Below are 20,196 nucleotides of genomic sequence, written 5' to 3'. Positions count from 1 at the left end.
GTTCTTTGATTCTCTAAGTTCTCTTTATTATGCATTTGCTATTGCCATTCTATCAAATTTATCCACATACCTAACAAATGCTTTTTATAACAGACTTGTCTATTGTGTGATATTTAAAACCTGGTTACACCATGACTACTGTCTTCCCAAATGATTTGAGGATCCATTAAAGGATAAAATAGACAGATCTGATTACACATCATTGTAACCCCCAGCACCGGGGAAACTGAGGCAAGATGACAGCAAATTCAAGGCTAGTCAGGACTTCATAGTGAGACCTTGACCAACAACAAAAACAAAAACAAAAATAGATCTGTATGTATGTATGTATATATAATGATACTGTAACTTTTTTAATGTTTTAGAGAGAGGTAGTGATAGGTGGGCAAATCAAAATGTGAGAAATAATATTAATATACAAGAGAACAGGCAAAATAATTATGTACAACTGGCAGTATGTTTGAGCCAGTGATTTGAAGTTTAAAAGACACAGTCAACTTTAAGATTTATGATGACCAACAGTTTGAGGGCCATTTAGTCATCAGAATTGTGCTGTTCATATAGGCAAAACAGTGTACATAATACATTGCAAGACTACAATGAGTCAAACTGGCTCATGAGTAGAACAAAACAAAACAAAGCAGTGCATTTGGCAGACCTAGTAGAGTTGCACATGTTTGGGCAAGATTCCATAAAATGTACCTAGTGCCATGAGTGGCAGATATCAGTGAGTAAAAGTTGGATCCTCTATGCCCAATTAGAGTGAGGAGCTTAAGGGTCTACATTCACACCAAGGACGCCTTTTGTGTTTCATCTTTATTACTTCAGAGCTTTTCCTCAAATGTAGTTTATGTGAGTATTTAATATATTGATGAAAGGTTATGCTTCTGACCATAATGTATGATCTACTGATAGATCATTAATCAACCTTTTTAATTAGGGAGTTCATTCTCTGTAACAAGAATGAATTCCTGGGAAATCAAAGTCATTTTAAATTAGCTCATATATTTCAGTAATAAGTAAAAGAGGACACTGGATTATTCTAGAACTTTGGAGACTGGAGAACTTTAGAAAGGCAATTTCATTGACTATGTTTTTATCTAGGGACTGGAAGACAATTTACCAGTAATATACTTATACTACCATTTTTGCACATTTTCAATACTTATGCTACTAATGTCTGTATGTTAGAGATATCTAAACCATGTAATGAGTGGCTTTCCTCTCTCTCCATTTTTATCCATAAAAATGTGGGTATAAATGAACTGCATTTATCCCATTTTACTATGTAATTATCTGCTGACCAAACTATTCCTACCATCAAACACATGTTTACATTTACCTAATAGACAATTGTCCATTAATAAGAATGAGAGATTAGATAGGTTCCACATCTTATTAATTCAGCAAGCACACAACATAACCTGTAACAATCTTCTTGCAAAAACTCATAATAATCAAAATGGTCTCTATCAGCCTTAACTAATTATAATATGACAACTGCTAACAAATTTTAAAAAATTGAACTGTCAGGATATGTGTGGCATTTATCTATACAGATATCTTTTACCTATGATGATTATAAGCTATAATGTGAAACAGAAAAGGAGGAATGTTAAGGGAGAAAAGAAGTATGTGTAAGTTCACATTTAAAATAGGTCAATATATCACGTCATGATATCTCATGCTCGTAAGCCAAATACCTTGGAGGCTGAGGTAGGAGGATAGTGAATGGAAACTCAGCCGGAATAGAGGCTAGCCTGGTGGTATAATGAGATCCAGCCTCAAAAATACAAACAAACACACAAAAACCAAACAAAACCAAAACAGAACAAATGTCGAAAAAAAGCTAGAAGAAACACTGATAACAAAAACGAATTCTCTAATAGAAAATCCTTAGGAATGTGAAATACCTGTCTATAAAGAAAATTATTTTACTTCAAGTATAGCAAAATGTAGATTTGTGTGAAGTTAAATGATATATATAAACGTGTTGTGTTTATTATAAATGTCTATGAGTGCACTTCTTAAGGTAGATGAAGTCCCACTTTATTCTGAACATCTCTATATGCAACATGTTTTTATGCAATACATAGAAGCATATTTGGAAAGCAATAAACGTTACATAAAAAAGACAGAGCATAAAAGGCAGAGAATATTGCAATTTAAATCTAGTAACACAAAAATTTGAGAAAGCAACTGGTAAGCAAACATCTGAAAACGAGAGGTCAAGGTCATGCAGAAACTTAGGGAAAGAGTATTCTATTCTGAGGAGACATGCCAGGGCAAAGATCTTAAGAAAAAAGGAGGAGAGTGAATGGCCACAGGGTTGGGTGTGAAGGGAATATGGTGACAATTGTCTTCATTCAATGGGACCAATATTTATTTTTATTTTTATTTTTTGACAGTCATAGGGCTTGAACTCTGGGTCTGGGCACTGTCCATCAGCAATTCAGCTCAAGGTGAACACTTTACCACTTGAGCCACAGTGCTACTTCCGGTTTTCTGGTCATTAATTGGAGATAAGAGTCTCGAGGACTTTCCTGCTTGTACTGGCTTTGAACCATGATCCTCAGATTTCAGCCTCCTGAGTAGCTAGGATTACAGGTGTAAGCCACCAGCACCCAGCCCCAGCAATATTTTTATTATTATTATTATTATTGCTAGTAAGTGCTGTGAGAATGAATCCATTTTCTGAGCTAAGAAATAATTTTTGTTTTTTACAGTTAAACTACTATAATTTAAGAACTCTAAAGCATAGAAAGATAGTCTTAGTTGAGCAATATCCAGTTTATATATAATAGATGCATATATATATATATTTACAGAGTTATATAAATAATACTGGAAAGGAGATTGGAATGGTGTCCTGATTTATTATAATACCTTAGAGAACATGTAATGTGTAATAATACATGGTGTCTCAGAGAGCTTGCAAAGTTCACAGATCACTTGAAAGGTTTGGCTAAGCTTCATGAGCACTGAAAACATAAAGAGAATATATTTTATATTGTTTCCCTTGAGCTTCAAGAGACTAAGCCTCGTTATTAGGCCTAGACTCGGCAGGTCGTTAAAACTTTCTGGAAGGATTATAGTAATAATTATAGAGAAAGAAATTGATAAAACATACTCTGTACCAAACACAGAAGTATAATGTGTATTCTTATGCAATAAATTCATATTATTAAGAAATTTAATTTTTTCCCTGTGGTGCTGGGGATCAAGCTCCGGGCTTTGCATACTCTGGGCAAATGCTGTACCACTGAGCTTCCTCTTCCAGCACAAAGGTTTTGTTGTTGTTGTTTTTAAGTTGTGTACCAAATGAGTTGACCAAATCTCAAAAAAAGCATATAATTTTTTAAAAAAACAGCAAAACAGAAGAGAGTAAATATTACAGCATACTAATACATTATGTTCTCATCTACTAATAACACATGAGAAAAGTTCCATAACACAATATTAAATATATGACCCTGTAGGAAACACTTTAGTCTTGGGTAGTAAATGCTATTTATTTATTTATTTGGTGCCAGTCATGGGGCTTGATATCAGGTACTGAGAGTTGTCCATGGTTTTTGTTTGTTTTGTTTTGTTTTTTTGTTTTTGTTTTCTGAAGTCTAGTGGAGCTATAGCACCACTGCCAGAGTTTTTTAATAATTAACTGGAGATAAAAGTGTCATGGCTTTCCTATCCAGACTGGCTTCTAATTGCAGTACTCAGATCTCAGCCTCCTGTGTAGCTAGGAGTACAGGTGTGAGCCTAGGTAATAAGTACTGTTCCTCACAGTAGATCAAATTGTTAAATCACAAAGCATTAAAAGTTAATCATATTAAACACTCATAGGATGTGAATTCAGATTAGTACAACTTCACATTTAACAGAACTTCAAAGTATTTAAAGCAAAATTGGTTTATGATCAGGTTTCAACCACTTTTTCCCACAACTGAACTTTAATTCCACAGCTCAAACAACACTTGGGAATCCATAGAAAGCAGATTTTCTGGGACCAGAGATGAACTACTTTGGCAGAAAATGGCCACTATGTTTGGAGCACCTTGTGTCCCACTGATGCATACCTCTCAGCCTAAGGAGTAGATATGGCTGTCCTTGGTCATCTTGAGATGAGAAAGTGGAGAAAATAAGATGTTATATAAGTTGCCCAAGGTCAAGCAATAAGTGACATAAAGCTCAATCATGAGTCAGCACACTTAGTGATTAACCTAGTCTGATTCCAACTAGAAACAGGATTCAGATGTTTACTTAGCGTGAAACCATTTTCTTTTCTTTTCTTTTTCTTTTTTAAATTTAATTTTATTGTAAAGATGCTGTACAGAAGGAGGGTTTAGTTATATGAGAAAGGTAATGAGTACATTTCTTGTCAAGCATTGTTACCCTCTCCTTTGTTTCCTACTATTCCTACCCCCCCACTTTACCCAATCCCCTCCCCACTTTCCCCAATTCCCCCCACCCCAAGTTGAAAAGTTCATTTCCAACATAGTGTCTTGGGAGTCTCATTGTTACAATGGGTCAACCTGTGTCCTTATTTCAGCATTTTGTTATTCCCTTCCCCTCCCCAAATTAGATAACTGTATATACAAGATGCAAGGTACTAAAATCAAATACAGTGACAACAGGGACATACCACAGGAGGAAGAACATACAAAAGAAACAAAAAAAATCACATAGTACATTAAAAACAACAACAACAAAGAAAAACCTCTTGTGTCCATATCTTGAGGTTCATTTCACTTAGCTTCACCTTATGTGGTTATATGTATACCCTTTGAGCTTTTCTGCTTATCTGACAAGATTATCCTAGACGTATAATAATTATTGCAAATAAAGGAAACCATGGGACCTATATTTCTTTGGGTCTGGCTTACTTCACTTCAAGTCTTACTTCACTTGCAAGTCTTTCCACTTCCTACCAAATGGGGTGGTGTCATTCTTTCTGATGGAAGCATAGAATTCCATTATATATATATATATATATATATATATATATATATAAAATACATATATCTATAGATATGATGGACAATGACTTGGTGAACTGGCATTTTCTTAGGCCCTTCATGATGTTATGGCTTTAAATGTGGGTGTTCTTGGATGACCCCTTCCTTTTAAGCATTTAGCCTTCGAGAAGTTAGTCGAACCTAAGCAGTCCTTGTCAATTTCTTTCATAAAGGTTATTTTCCTAAGGGCTCTTTTTCCAGAGGTTGAGACCTAGTTCTGCTTATTTTTCCATTTTCTGATGGCTTTATTTAATGACCATATCCTTGAAGCAAGTTTCCACTGTCTTTCCTTTGTATAGCCAATGCCATGCCTTATTCTGCATCCCTTTCAAAGTCCAAGGAGAGACTGACTTGCCCTATTATCCAGATTTACATTTACTTCCATCATTGCAGAACTGAATTTGCATCTATGTTCCTGCTAGTTTCTTGTTATCACAGAATACCTGAGCAGGATACTTTATCAAGAAGAAATACTTTTATTTAACTCAAATTCTGGAGGCTGGCTCTTCAAGATTGGACACCGCCATGTTGCTCACCTTGTGATCACACCTTCTGGCTCTATTGGGATATGTCAGCCAGCATCACAAGAGGAACTTACACAGGAGGCTGAGCAGCCTATGTAGAAGAGTTCATGAGACTGAAAAGGAAGCAAAAGGATGGATAAAACCAACTCACTCCTTACAGCAATCACTCTCACAGTACCTAACCCATTGTTATCAGACCTAGCCTATTCCAGAAGCCCATTTTTAAGCTCTCTGTGAGTGCGGTAACAATCCAATAACCACTCCTTAGACTCTAAAACTTAAAGGTCTTCCCTTTTAGTATTGTTACATTGGAGACAAAGCTACCAGTTTAGGTAGTACCGTGAAGTACAGTGAAACCATACCCAAAAGGCCCACTGTGTCCCAGACATATCATTACACTGTAGCATTGATATAGTTAAAGCAAGTCAATCAAGAAATTAAGAGTTTGAGTCTATTTCCTGCCTAACTTGTTTCTTGTACAGAAAAAAATGCCCAAGGTTTACAATATAATATTACTTTAACACACAATAATTGTTTTGAAAATTAGAAGAAATATATTTTTGCTTTTATACCAAGTTTACATAAAAAATGTTATAAGAAATTAGTCTGAGTGGAATGTTTAAATTATACTGGGGCATCACGAATGTAAAGCATGGATTTTTTTTTTTTAACTGTGAAAACAGAAAACAGAGAAACCCTTAAATAGGCCAGCATTCAGGAGAGAAGATAAAGTCCCAGCAGTCATATAAACTGAATATAAGAAACTACTATTTGTGACTGGTGCCCAACTTCTTGTCATTGTGCAAAGGAGAAGAACTGTCAAGAGTATCTCATATTTCTTGTTAAGACTTTACAGCGTTGTTAGCACTAGTGACAACCAGGCACACTTCCAGAATACCAGGATAACCTTCAAAATAGGGGAAATAGAGCTTCCTCCTGATATATACCATGATAAAATTGAATCTTGTCTCTAGTCAGAAATTTCAGGCAAAGGAGAAGATCGCAGTGATGAATGGTCATCCGAACTACAAGAATAATACATTCTAATAGATGTCCCTGAAGCAGATTATGTCAGGTGATACATGCAAAATGTTTTCTTGTTGATGAAGCCCTGATTTAATGTTTCTTGAAATCCTTGCCCTCAAACTTATTCCTGAAGATACATTACTGTCAAGTTTCTGTGCTAGCCACATAATAAATAGTTGACACCTGCCTGATCTGCCCAAGGATACAGAAAGTGTCATTTTGTGATAACTTACTCCAGTGGATAATCAATATCGCTAGGACACAGGGGTCAGATATCATACAGCCTGTCAGAGACAAACACTGTAGAGTGGTGATCAAAGCTTAGCGAAGCTTGCCTGGCTTTGGTAACTATTTTGCAGTGCATGATTCACTCACTTGTTTGTTATTTTAGATGATGATCGCTCCTCCCCCTTCCCCCCCCCCCTTCCTGCTTTCCAATCTGGAAAAGAATTTACTGTTGTTTAGAAATGTCACTACTGCCAGAGAACATCCAATGACTTGCAAACTGGGTCATGACTATTAGAAAATAAAAAATTAAGAAGTGAGTTAGCATTACATACATCTTTCATGGGAGTGGAAGCTTTTTGTGAGATATAATGTCCTTTTGTTGATCTGTTTCTCACTATATGCACAGCACTATGGTTAGGGAAGACATAAAATATATGAACTATGAAACACTGGGGATATTGACATTTTAAATTATTTTTGCAATAGTCCTAAAAACCTTACTCGTGAGTCTGTTGAAATTCAGGACTGTCTGATTCAGTTTATCAGATACTTAGTGGGCGGATGTAATCACAAAGCCAGAAAAATATGAAACGTTCCGGGCTAGACATCTTAAGGATAATCAGAATATAGGAAGGTTCTTCAAGGATATGAGCACACAGCACTTCTAAAATGAAACTGCCAGCAACTAATTTCCCTAAAATGAAGATTACCGTTTTCCCATGGTGAAATTGATATTCTAGAGTCAACTTCTTTTGTAATGGAAGACAGTTATTTTGTCTCCAATCTAATTTTAAATTAAGATATAACCATGCTTTTACTCACTTTTTCTCCACCTACATGCCTTTAATGTCAGATGGTGGTGGAACGGATTTGAAATTTTCCCCTCCAATACAATAAAGGATAATCTCATCTAATAAATGATGCTCATTTGAATAGCATCCTTAAGAACATAGGAAATTGCAAGGGAGGAAAGCTGCTTGTATCCAAGCTGAACCTTTAAAATATATTAAACGTATTACATTATATCTGTTATATAACTGGCACTATAACTAGTATATTTTGTAATTATTTTATTTTATCAATGTATTATAATTCACTTAAATCCAAACCACTATATTAGAGACCAGGATATTAGCTAGTGACTATAAGACTGAAGAAAATGGAGACAGTTCTTACAAGTGTTAAGCTTTGTACTTAACACTTCCCTCTGGGGTACCATGTTCTTTCTAGTATGCCCATTTAAAGTAGCTCAATGGACTTGTGTCTTTTGCAGAATTAAGAGAAGGCCTTCAGCCTTTGTCCAGCTTCCCTGTGATTATAAGTGTAATCACAGCAAGAGAAAGATTTCTTATCTACTTTGTGAGCTTTCTCAGGAGCCTGAGATACAAAGGCCTTGGTCTTTCCAATAAAGTTATTTCATGACAACTGGATCTGAAGATGTAGGTTCTCTGCTCCTGCAACATCTCTTCTATAAACATTCTTGGAGCATGGTTGGTTCCAGGCTCCTAGAATAGAAGTCATCTTTCTTTGCCTGCCAGTTTGGAGTCTTCATAGGTATGACGTTATCAGGGAACCCTCAACAGATGCATGGCACACATCAAAACTTTGACCTTATTTAATTTCATTTGTTCAAGACCCTTTAGCTGTATGAAGAACTCCCACATTTGTTTGCTGTATAAATACATATGCATCCTTATTTAAACATAGTTCCTAAATGGGTCTGATGATCTAATCCTTTCAGTGTGTGGCAGGCTTCACAGAAATCCATGAGATGTGATCATTTCTTACAGGATCATGATGACACAAAATTCCTCTTAAGAGCAGAAACTTTGCCCCCTATTGCTTTAGGGATTAGGTTTCTAATCTATGAACTTTGAACCCATCAACTTTGTAAACCCATCTCTATAGAAGACAAAGACAGAAAGGTCATTGTTTGAGGCTAGTCTGGGAAAACCCATAAGCCTCTATCAGAAATATAAGCTTAAAAGATCAGAGGAATAGGAACATGACTAATCTTAGGAGATACACAGAAACTTTTTCACAGGGTATAATATTTCAGGTGAATAGTAAATTTACCTCCTGGGCTACTTTTAACCTTTGAATCACGTGTTTGTCCATGTGTCCTAATTATCTTGCAGGAAAACCACAAGTGAATTACAGGAAGGCAGTGAATAGAGTCTCTCTCAGCCAGAATAAGCATCAGTTCCTCATCTACTTCAAGTTTTTCACAAAAACTTTTCTACAGTGTCTGACATTTTACCTCTACTCATTCAGTAGAATGACAGATCAGGAGTGTGGCTGATCTGAGTGTTTGACATGTGAACATGCTGATCAGCTTTCTCGTCCTTGGAAATCAGAAAGTTAAGCTAATGAGAGATAGGGGTGTAGAGGTATAAAAGCCCTTCTGGTAGACTTTTTAAAGTCATTCTAACCAGGAGTGCCATACAATTAGCATTTATGAGAATATCAGAAATCTTACACCGGATCAGAACTGAAATCTGCCTTATTTCAGAGTATTGGGAAATAGAGCAACACAGAAAAGTTTCCCCCCAACTCCCACCTAATTCATACGTAAAAGTACCAGTTTTAAAGATAGGAGTTTCTGTTATTCCATTCTAATCTCAGCCCAACAATGTGAGTTACCAGAAAATTAGAAAACACATACTCTCATGTCTCAGATCTTGTGATGTCTATAAGACAAAGCATTAACCATGGTGTAAGACTCTCCAGACTGTAGTAAAAGACTCCCAGATGTCTTGTACAAAATTAAAACAATTTGGTATAATCTATTTCATGTTGGTAAAACTAAAACTATATTCTACTTGGATCTATCGCTCTAGGAAAATTCAATTTTCTTAAGCTATTATCTTTGTTGAGAGTTCCAGCTGCCACTAAAAGAAAGCATTAGTGGAGACATGTTATGTGGAAGAAAGTATCTTGCAACTAGATTAAAATAAAATATGTTCAAGAACTAATTCCCATGCATCAAAATCTAGCAATCCTTCGCATATAATTTTACTGGGATTGCAGCTTTAGAGGTTGGTCCCACTGCTCTAAAGCAATAAATAATGAATCTTTTAAGAAGGCCCTAATATAACATAGTGAGTCTGTCTACTATCACTGCATTAAATTAAAAAATGAGGCTATAATCAACTGCATTGTTTGTGTGTGTGCGCGTGCACACGTGCGTCCATGCACGCACATGTGAATGCACCTGTGCCTGTGTTAGTACTGGAGCTTAAATTCAGGGCCTATGTTCTCACTTGACTTTTTCACTCAAGTGAAAAAGTGCCCTACCATTTGAACACTCTTCCACGTTGGTATTTTGCAGGTTAATAGGAGATAAGAGTCTCACTAACTTCCTGTACAAGCTAGTTTATAACTATGATCCACAGATCTCAGCCTCCTTAATAGTGCCAAGCTTGCACTGATTTTGCAAACAAAAATCCTAGAATACTATGACAATGTTTTGGAGACGGAAATGAAAACATGTATCAGGAGCAGTTGAAAATGGTATACCATATTTATTATAGATGTGGTTCCTATATTAGCCCTCAACATCTGAAAATACTCAGAAAAAAGGAATTAACTTTTTTATGTCTCTGCACCATAATCAGCCAATTAATTTTAACAGAAGGGGAGATTATAGTTAAACTATTCATTCAAGTAACATCTTACATTGCTATGATGTTACTATCAATTATTTATTCAGTTTACTGAGATACTAATATTACAATGACTCTGGGGAATCACCTAGAATCCTGATGGCTTACAAAAGTTAATTTTTAGTTAGACATAAATTATTCACTTTGGGGTTTTCCTTGATCATTAATAATTACCTTTTGAATCTGAAGGCGGAAAATACACATGAGACTTCCACCATGAAAACACACAGATATTTATGTAAAGTTGTATCTGCAACAGTTTAAAGGGAGTATTTATTTCAACTATGGAATTAGGACCAGATTTTCTTAGTAAAAATACTGTATTAAGTAAATATGAGAGTGCTGACCAGTCATGCTTGCTTGTATATTGGCTTTGAATATTGGGCACTGGATGGCTGAGTAGGAATCAAATGACTTTTGGGATTGCAAAAATACTGAAGTCTTTCCTTATGTTGTCAGGAAAAAGTAAAGAGAAATAGGCATAATAAGAGGGTTACTAACAGTCTCCATAACTTAAGAGACTCTTGGACACTGTCCTTATAATAGAAGGAAAACTAGCACCTAAGATTATCAGGAAGGCATTGAGTAATAAAAGATTCATTGCCTTTAATATTAAATTAATTGTAACTCTTTCTACTTTCATGCAGATGGAGTAGATAAAGCAAACTGCAATTAGTTTGTCAGTGAGTTTGTGTCTTCTTGTTCAACTACAACAAGTGTATTCTTTACCAAAGTAAGTTTAATATTTCGTCTGTGGAAGAGTGGCATGAATCAGGTAGCAAGCCCATTGCTCCACCATGTTTGTCTTAAGAACACACCATACCATTTGTTACAAGAAAGACAAATCTATGAAATATCAATGTTCCATGGCATAAAGCTAGAATCACTAAATGCAACATGAGATTAAGTACAAATTCTTTGGATTTTAGAACATCAAAGGAGTGGTGATAATTTATCTAATGTCAGTTATATAATTTTTCATAAGGCATTACTCCTATTGGTTATAGACATCAAAGCTGGTACATTGTAATGAGCATAGTTTGATCTGTTTAATCAGAGAGGCTGATTCTCCCAAGCAAAATAGTCACTTCAAAGCAAATAATGTTCTTATTTTTATAGTTCTCATCTGTTTGTTTGCATGTTTACTTGTTCTGATATTGGAGTGTGATCTCAGCCCTTATACTTGATAGGCAGAGGCTCTTCCGCACTATTTTTGCCGGTTAACTTTAAGATAGGGTCTCACTTCCTACCAGGTATATACCTGCACCATCATCGGTCAGTATTAAGCTTCCCATTGTGGATGGTGTGACAGGTGTGTCACCGCACCCAGCTTCCTTCTATTGAGATGGAGACTGTTCAGCCTCGGAAAACCTAGAGCCATGGTCCTCTCATTCTCGGTCTCCTAAGAAGCTAGATTACAGATGCAAGCCACCAGGGCTCAGTTTGTATTCTGTAATTTTTCATGAAGCAGACAACTTGTACATCCTAGTAAACATTGAAGCTTGATTTTTTAAATGTCTACTGCCTATTTTTGTGACTCAGGAAAAAAAAAAGAACTATCATAGTTAGGTTAGCAAATGTTCTACTTTGACCTAATATTTATCACTCTAGCTAAACATATGTAACTAAAACACACATATAATCATTTTAGACATTTTTTTAGAAGTAGGGGACTTTAAAATAAGTGACTCAAATTTCACTTTGTTTCATGAAAATGACTCATATACAAAATTGTGTGGCTAATTGGGAAATAATTTATTACTAATATATATTAGTAGAATTTTACCAGAAAATTAGGGTTTGTAGACCTTAGAGATAGTGAATGTTTGTAAAGAACAACACTTAATTTTCTTTTACTCAGTAATCTTAATTCTGAGACTTTATAATAAGAGAACAACTAGGCATTTAAGGCATAAGTAGAAAATTCCTTGTCACCATTACTTTAACTACCTTAAAAAAAGAAGGGGACTTTTGTAATTTCCAAAAGAGTTACGTTGGGAAAGTGAGAAAACATACATTTTTCTCTTCTGTGACTAAATAAATTTACTTTAAAAAGTATAATTAACATAGAGTCTGATACATTTTACCTATTTAGTCAAGACTACCATTGTAGTGAAAAAGTTATTCTCTAGAATAAAAATAAAGATTAAAAGCAACCTTAAGTAGGATTTGTTGTTGCTATAATGGGCCATGGTGTTCATAAAGTTTCAAGGATGAAATAAAGCGATACTCTTCCAAACTAAAGTTCAATTACATCAGATAGAGGACATGAAACTTGCCAAGTGTCTGCCTTTTGCAACATACTGGATATCACTCAGACAAATTATGGAGGCAATCACAAGCAGCGGAGCGGGCACATTATCATCTCCCCAGCAGCTTATCTATTTTTGTTAAAACAAATATGTCTATTGTGGCAAAGTTCAGTGGAGTTAAAAATAAATAGACTCTCATCCATGGGAAACCATATTGAAGTAGTTTTCTTCAATAACATTATAACAAAATAGGATTCACTATCTGAATTATCTGTGTGGGAAAACGACAAGGAATTGTGAGTACAGTGTCTATTATTTTTTAACTAAAAAGGTCACATTATCTAAGAAGTGGAAAACAATGAGAATATGTGCATATGCATTATTATGTGACAGTAACAGGGCTTGAAATCTGTGTCTGCACACTGTCTTTTAGCTTTCTCACTCAAGGCTAGTGCTCTACTACTTGAACTATAGCTCTATTTCCAGCTTTTTGGTGAAGGGTCTCATAAACTTTCCTGCCTGGGCTAATTTTGAACCACGATCATCAGCTCTCAGTCTTCTGAGTAGCTAGTGTTACAGCCATAAGCCACTGGTATTTATGAACATGACTGACAATGATTTTGTAAGAATAGTCCTGGAACACAGACTAAATAAATAATTAAAGACTGAAAGGAACAAAGAACAGTGGTAGGAAACACACAAAGACTAGAAATTTATTCCTTGGGTGATAAATGTGCTTCATTGTTTAGTATTAATTATTAAAATTCACACCATTTTTGGTAGTACTAGAATTTCAACTGAGGGATTTGTTCTGGAAAAGCAAGAGTTATTTCCCCTGTGCCACATGCCACTATGACCTTAGCTCTTCCTGTTCTGGTTTTCAGATAGGGTCCCCAGGTTTTGTCAACTGTTAGCACTGGATCATAATCCTCTTCCCTCTGCCTCCTGCCTTGTGGGGAAATCTAAATCTCACTGTCTTTCAGGTGAGTCCCCTGTCATGTAATAAATTTTATCTGTACCTCTGTTAATGAGGCTACTGTCAGTTTCATAGATCCAATTATTGATCCCTCAAAGATAAAATTACCCCTTTCTTTCCAACTTAAATAATATTCTCTTGATGGTTCTGATTATGCTAAGGAATAATTTTAATAAGTGCATTTTAAACAAGATCAGCATTTACTGTGTTTAACTCAGATGGAAGGTGTTTTCCATGAACTCGGACATGGTTAGCAAAACTAACATTTAGTCTGTGGTGAAAATCATCCACTCTTTCTAATACAAGGTATCACGTGACCTGTGAGGAGGTGAGAATTTGCTGTATGTAATTTCTCTGATATAAAAGTCTTTTCTGTTTCATCAGTATCAGAGTTGCAGCCTTGACCACTCAGGCCTATTACTAACAGGAACTTGGTAAACAATTTATAAACAGAAGCTATTATTTTATTATAGTGTTTTTATGTAGCAAAGCTGAATTCGGCTATCCTGTTTTACAGCCCTAATCTCACTGTTGTGCAATTCACAAGTCAGTAGGGAGAAAACACCCTGGAAGAGTCAAACTTTGCTTCAGATCATGACTCCATCACTCACGGTGCCACCTTGAAGAAATATTACCCCATCTTTCTTATTTTCAGTTTTATTATGAAGTGAGACTTCATCCTCTTCAAAACAAAGGAGCAGGTAACAATGCTCAATAGGAAATATACACATTACCTTACTTATGTAACTGTAACGCTTCTGTACAGTCTCTTTACAATAAAAATATATAGTAAAAACAATTAAAAGCAACAGCTAACCAGAGTATTCAGGAAAACACCTATCAATGAGGAGGTACTTAATAGCTATTTTTATTAATAGATACGTGATCTGCTTATACATATCTTGCTAGTTTGAATGTTGGTTCTTAAAGAGACCATTTTATCTCTTACTTTTTTAACCCTGCCCATATATTCCTAACTCAGAACAGCTTCCAAACTTCAAAAAAGTAATCTGTGAAGAAAGTACGACATTATGTGTGGCCATGTATAACGTTAAATAAAACAATTCAGAATGAGAAATAATAACCAGTGTTCTCAATGACACAATTTTAGCCAACATAAGAATGAAATGCACTCTCCTTTAATCCTTACAAGGAAAGTAATCTAATGTACCTGATATCAGTCAATACTCTTTTTGTAATATACTATGGCCTTGTTCTTGTTCAACGTGATAAAATGTCACTGAGATAGCATACTTAGAGAACGTCCTTTTATAGATCTTTAGATGATGTTCATATTTAGCACATGAATTGCAAAAAGGTAATTAGATCTTTACATTAAATTTATTATAATTTTACTTTATTTAGCAACATACATCTAGGCACACATGTGTACATTCATGTGCATACATATGTTTAATTTTGCATATTATTAACTATATTTAATCTATATTTTAATCTACTATATTTTAATCTACTTCCATTGTCTTGGCTACCATTTTATCCCACTGACTAGTTAACTAGTTGTATTTAGTAAATTTTATCCTTAGAAATGGTATCAGCACTGCTACAACAAAATAAATAACAAAGAAAAGGTTATCTGTAAATTGCATGACAAACATAATTACATGAAAAACAAAAACTTCAACATCTTGAGCTTTTTAACTTGATGTGTAAGCCAACTTCATAACTACGTCTAGTTTGGCCACAGCACAGCTACATCTTCCTTGTAAATGCCACTTTAGCCTTAAAGGCAAAGCATCTTCCCACTGGCATTTAAATTATGCAACAATTACTTCTCACCAACCATGATACACCACAACCTGACAACATGTGGTGATAAAGCTTTAAACAAAGATGTGGGATTGCTACAGTGATGCTGTGGAATATTAAAGATGGTATCTGCTGGCAGGTCTTCATCAGGCATGTGAGGAATGGTTGGCTAATCCTCATCCTGTATCACTGGGCCTTGTTACATTCACACTTTACAGAGCTGACTGTGAGAGTAATTACTGCTGAGATAAGCCCTTTCTGCAATCTGTGCAGCTAATTCTCCTGATGGAGAAAAAAAAAAAAACAATGAAAAGTAGCCTAACACTTTAATAATGTTTAAGTATACCTAATCTATTTCTTTTCTGATCCTAATGTTTCCTAAATATGAGAAGGAAAGAGGATTTGAAAGTACTTACAGCTGTCTGTTCTTATGTAAATCATCCAGGTTGCTGTAATATTCTATCTTAAAAATGACTGGCATGAAATAATGCCATAAATTATAATAGAATGTAGCACAAGTAGGGAATTACTTTTTAAGATGAATTCCGGATATGATTTTCATGCAAAAAGAATGTTTCTCTTATCAAGTTGGAATTATTCTGTTATTAATGCTTCAAGGGTGTACAATTTTATTCAGTTTGAATTTCAAATCAAAATTGCTCTTCAGATTCTTGATGAAGTGCTTCTTAGCCATGTGCATTTTTAGTGAGACTTTTATTATTAGTTTCCTCTTTGTGTTATATGTAGTAACATGATTATACATAATGTATTTTTAGTGTTTTCCTATTCGTTGAAAATCATCAATTCTACAATCCCCTTTATTTTATGTCTGCTTTGCTATTCAGATATTAACAAATGAGCATAGACTTTGGCTTACATTCAAATAAGATAAATGGTACTTTAAAGGGCTGGGGAGAAATGAATGTTTCTATATTTACTTGCCTCTCACATAAGAACATAATTTTCAATACCTGCTTTGAATGAGACCAAAGAAGGTTCAATAACACCAAAATGAATAAAAGGTTACTAACTTCTTTAACATGGCCTGGCTTTCTTGAATTAATCTGAGAAACCAGACATTTTCTTTTTCTATTAAAACAAACAAATATTAACAATTGTTGGCTATTGTAGCTGGTTAAAAATCTAACCTACTGAAAGTTGTAAATAGGAGATCATCAAAAAGTAGTAAGTAAATTTTAATAGTCCTCAAGTTGCTTAGAAAAGAGTGGAGTCACACTAAATCATGTCTGTTGGTATAATACATTTTCTGTCAATGTATTCATGCCTTCCTTCCTTCCTCCTTTCCCTTTTTCTTTCTTTCTTTCTTTCCTTTCCGTATTTTCTTTTCTTTTTTGTTTCTTTCTTTTTCCTTCCTTCCTTCCCTTTCTTTCTTCTTTCCTTCTTCTTTTCTTTCTTTCTTTCCTTCTTTCTTAGGAATTTTGCTTGATTGTTTTTGTTTCTTAAGTGTTCTATTTTCTTTTCTTTCCGTCCTGGGGCTTGAATTCAGGGTATCTTGCTTACAGTTGGCATGCTTCCTTTTGAGCTATGCCTTCAGCCTTGCCTCTTATAGGTTCTACTGGAGATAGAGTCTCTCAGACTTTTCTTCCCCGGGTGGCCCTAAACTGGGCTGCTCGTTTGTTCTACCTCCTGAGTAGCTAGGATTGCAAGTATCTAGTATCAGTACCTAGATAAAATTCAATGAAGCCTTTAAGATTTTAATTTAAATTTTCAGTAATCCCTTTTAAAGTGTGAATTTCACAGGCCACACCCATTCCTTCTGCTGAAATCTTAAATTCAATTCTATTCCCCAAATGGCTACTGTGAGTGATACAATTTAGTAACTCAAATTCCATTCCTTCAAAATAACAACTATGCTCTCCTAATTGATTTTAAATTTTGTAGAATACAGTGATGTTAGAAACATACACTGCCTTTAAACTCCATCTGGAAGATTCTCCACACTTAAACCCTTAACACTCCACAAAGAAAAATCTATAGCTAAATCCATGGGATTGTTTTGTCTTTACAGGTGAAAATTCTCCTAGTTAGATCTCATTTAAAAATGTATCATTTAGTTATAAATGAGTAGTAAAAACATGGCCATTTAAAAGTCCTGAGATGATAGGTCTGGGAAGGTGGCTTAGTGGTAGAGTGCTTGCCTTGCATGCATGAGGCCCTGGGTTCAATTCCTCAGCACCACATAAGCAGAAAATACCAGACATGGCACTGTGGCTCAAGTGGTAGAGCACTAGTCTTGAGCTGAAGAGCTGAGGGACAGCGCCCAGGCCCAGAGTGCAGGCCCCACAACAGGCAAAACAAACAAACACAAAAAGTCCTGAGATGTATGTCTACACAATTTAAATCATAACACAGAATTAGTGAGAATTCAGACCTACAAAAATCTTCTCAGGAAGGAATCTTAGCACTAGTATTTTAGAATCTGGCCCAAGGCACTAGTAAATACAAGTGATGTCAATATTATGATTGCTTTATATCTATGGTCAACTTATTTACATGCTTGATGTAGTAGCATGCAGTCACTGGCCAGACACAGAAGTACATGCCTGAAATCCTAGCATCTTAGCAGGTAGAAACTGGGGGGAAATCACAGTTTGAGGATTGCCTGAGCAAAAAGTTAGTAAGGCCTCATCTCAACAAATAAACCAGGCATGGGAAGATCACATTTGTATTCCTAGCTTCTAGGAGGGAGTCACAGGAAGGAAGACCAGCTTCCAAGGGCAGACTCATTCATAACTTCAATTCAAATCCCAGGTCACTTGGGAGAGAATCCTTCAAACCTTTTTAAACAAGAATATATGCTTTGAAAGAAAATATACTATAAAAGCTGAACTTGATACTTTTATTTTCAACTCAACCAGAAAATGACTAAAAAGCATCCAAAGGGAAGAAAAAGAATGGAATAATATTAAGATTTCAGAATCATGCTGTCAATTCATTTTTGCTAATGTAATCATCCATACAAATATTTTTGGAATTTCCGGATGGAATTTAAATAGAAAACTTCAAAAATACTAGTAAAACAACAGCATAAATTTCAAACCTGCTAGACTCACTCCAATTAGCATAATTAAATTTCATTTCTCATAGTTGAAAGGCAAAGAAAATCCCTTTTCCAGTTGCAGTTATCTTCAACTCCTTAGCATATTTTGAGTAACTCTATAAGTAAATTCCAAATATATTTTCCTTATTTCTAGCCCATATAGGAACATTTTAAAACCAAAATATGAGACCATTTATAAGATTTCTGAGATTATTTACAAGATGAATAACCACTGACAAGAAAATATCCATCCCCCCAAAACACAAGGTTACATTTTACCACTTATGTGCATGCCAAATATCTCAGATTTATTTTAGCCACATGAAGATAATGTTTACAGTGTCCCTCAGTTTCATACTAGTAATAAAAATCTCATGACGTTTTTCAACATAACCTTCATTAAATAGCTGAAAAAAGATGAAAACTTTCTCATAACTCAGAAAAACATTTTTTCCATTTTATATCAGGAAATGTACTAGATCTATTATTATATAAATATTTAAATAACTTATAGTACCATAACTGATTCTGGTTAAGTATTCATATATTTAGTTATTATGTTGCGACTCTTGGGTCCAGCTTTTACTTTCAGTTAAGTTTTGTAATATAGTAAATTAGTTAAGTCCTCAAATCTTGGTGCCAGTTAGGATATTTCCAACATATCCTTTAAAAGACCGAAAAATCCTGCAAAGACTATAGACACTTCTAATTATATTTGTAGACTTAATAAAAAAAAGAAAAGAAAAATATTCCCTGTCATATTTCCTAAGGCTCTTTTCCATGCCTTCAGGTAGAATATCCTTTCCAATCAACGTGATACTGAATATCTCTTCTGAGGTGAACCTCACAGCACCTCATCTATGTTCTAAGAAGTCACAGCTGTTCTGGACACTCATTTTATCCAGTTTTTTCTTTGACCTTATTCTTTGGTTTCTATCAAGTAAAATATTTCAAGGCAATTACAATTTGCGAAAAAAACTAAGAAAGCCAGGATGTTGTTGAGTGTGTGGAGCTGGGAAAACCTATCAAGTCCTCCAGTATCCTGCTCTTCCCAAACATACATGGACTACAGGGATGAAAACCACTCAATTTACCCCAATTCTAAGTTTACTTTCCATAGGTGTATGTCTGTAATCCCAGGATACTTTGGAGGCTGATGCTGGAGGAACACAAGGCCAACCTGGACTACATAAACTTGATAATATCTCACAAACAAAACAAGTCAGCCAGCCAGAAAACAAACACAAACCATTCTCATTTCCCCCAAATAAATAATATTAATTATTCTAGACTTCCCATATATATAATATATATGTATTATATGTCATATAATAGTCAATTCAGAGAGAGAATGAGAGAGACAGAGTCAGACACAAACATAGATCTAGACAAAGAGACAAAGCAGAGAAAGAGAAAGTCTTCCTCTTCTTATAAGGCCATCAACTCTGGCTATCAACATCAAAGAATGCTATTTAGGCAGCCTGTGTCAGCACTGTCCTTCGCTGTACCCTGTAGCAGCTTCTGTCTATAATAAAACAGTTGGGAGAAGCTGTCACATGCAGTGAGGCAGAGCCTGTCTGTTTACAGTAAAACAGCCTCTTGGCTGTGGAATATATTTCTTCTTTTCTCCAATTAGTTGCACAACCACATATATAACACCAGGACACTGAGTTTAACAT

The 20,196-nt window shown here is 35.1% G+C and overlaps 1 protein-coding gene across 4 annotated transcripts in view; it reads right to left on the bottom strand.

Moving 5' to 3' along the window:
- Ccser1 (coiled-coil serine rich protein 1) overlaps positions 1-20,196 on the bottom strand; it is a 706,759-nt gene that overhangs the window by 366,749 nt on the left and 319,814 nt on the right. Inside the window, exon 9 of one of the 4 annotated variants that reach the window (XM_070022286.1) lies at positions 5,552-5,652. The exons of the other annotated variants lie outside the window; for them this stretch is intronic. Within the exon in view, the coding sequence (XP_069878387.1) occupies positions 5,587-5,652 (66 nt within the window). The 3' untranslated portion in view covers positions 5,552-5,586. The remainder of the gene's footprint in view (positions 1-5,551; positions 5,653-20,196) is intronic. 4 annotated transcript variants of the gene reach the window in all.

The sequence above is a fragment of the Dipodomys merriami genome, unplaced genomic scaffold (genome assembly GCF_024711535.1).
Source record: "Dipodomys merriami isolate MVZ:Mamm:240054 unplaced genomic scaffold, mDipMer1.0.p SCAF_15, whole genome shotgun sequence".
In the NCBI taxonomy this organism is placed as follows: domain Eukaryota; kingdom Metazoa; phylum Chordata; class Mammalia; order Rodentia; family Heteromyidae; genus Dipodomys; species Dipodomys merriami.
This window is presented reverse-complemented; position numbering and strand designations above follow the sequence as displayed.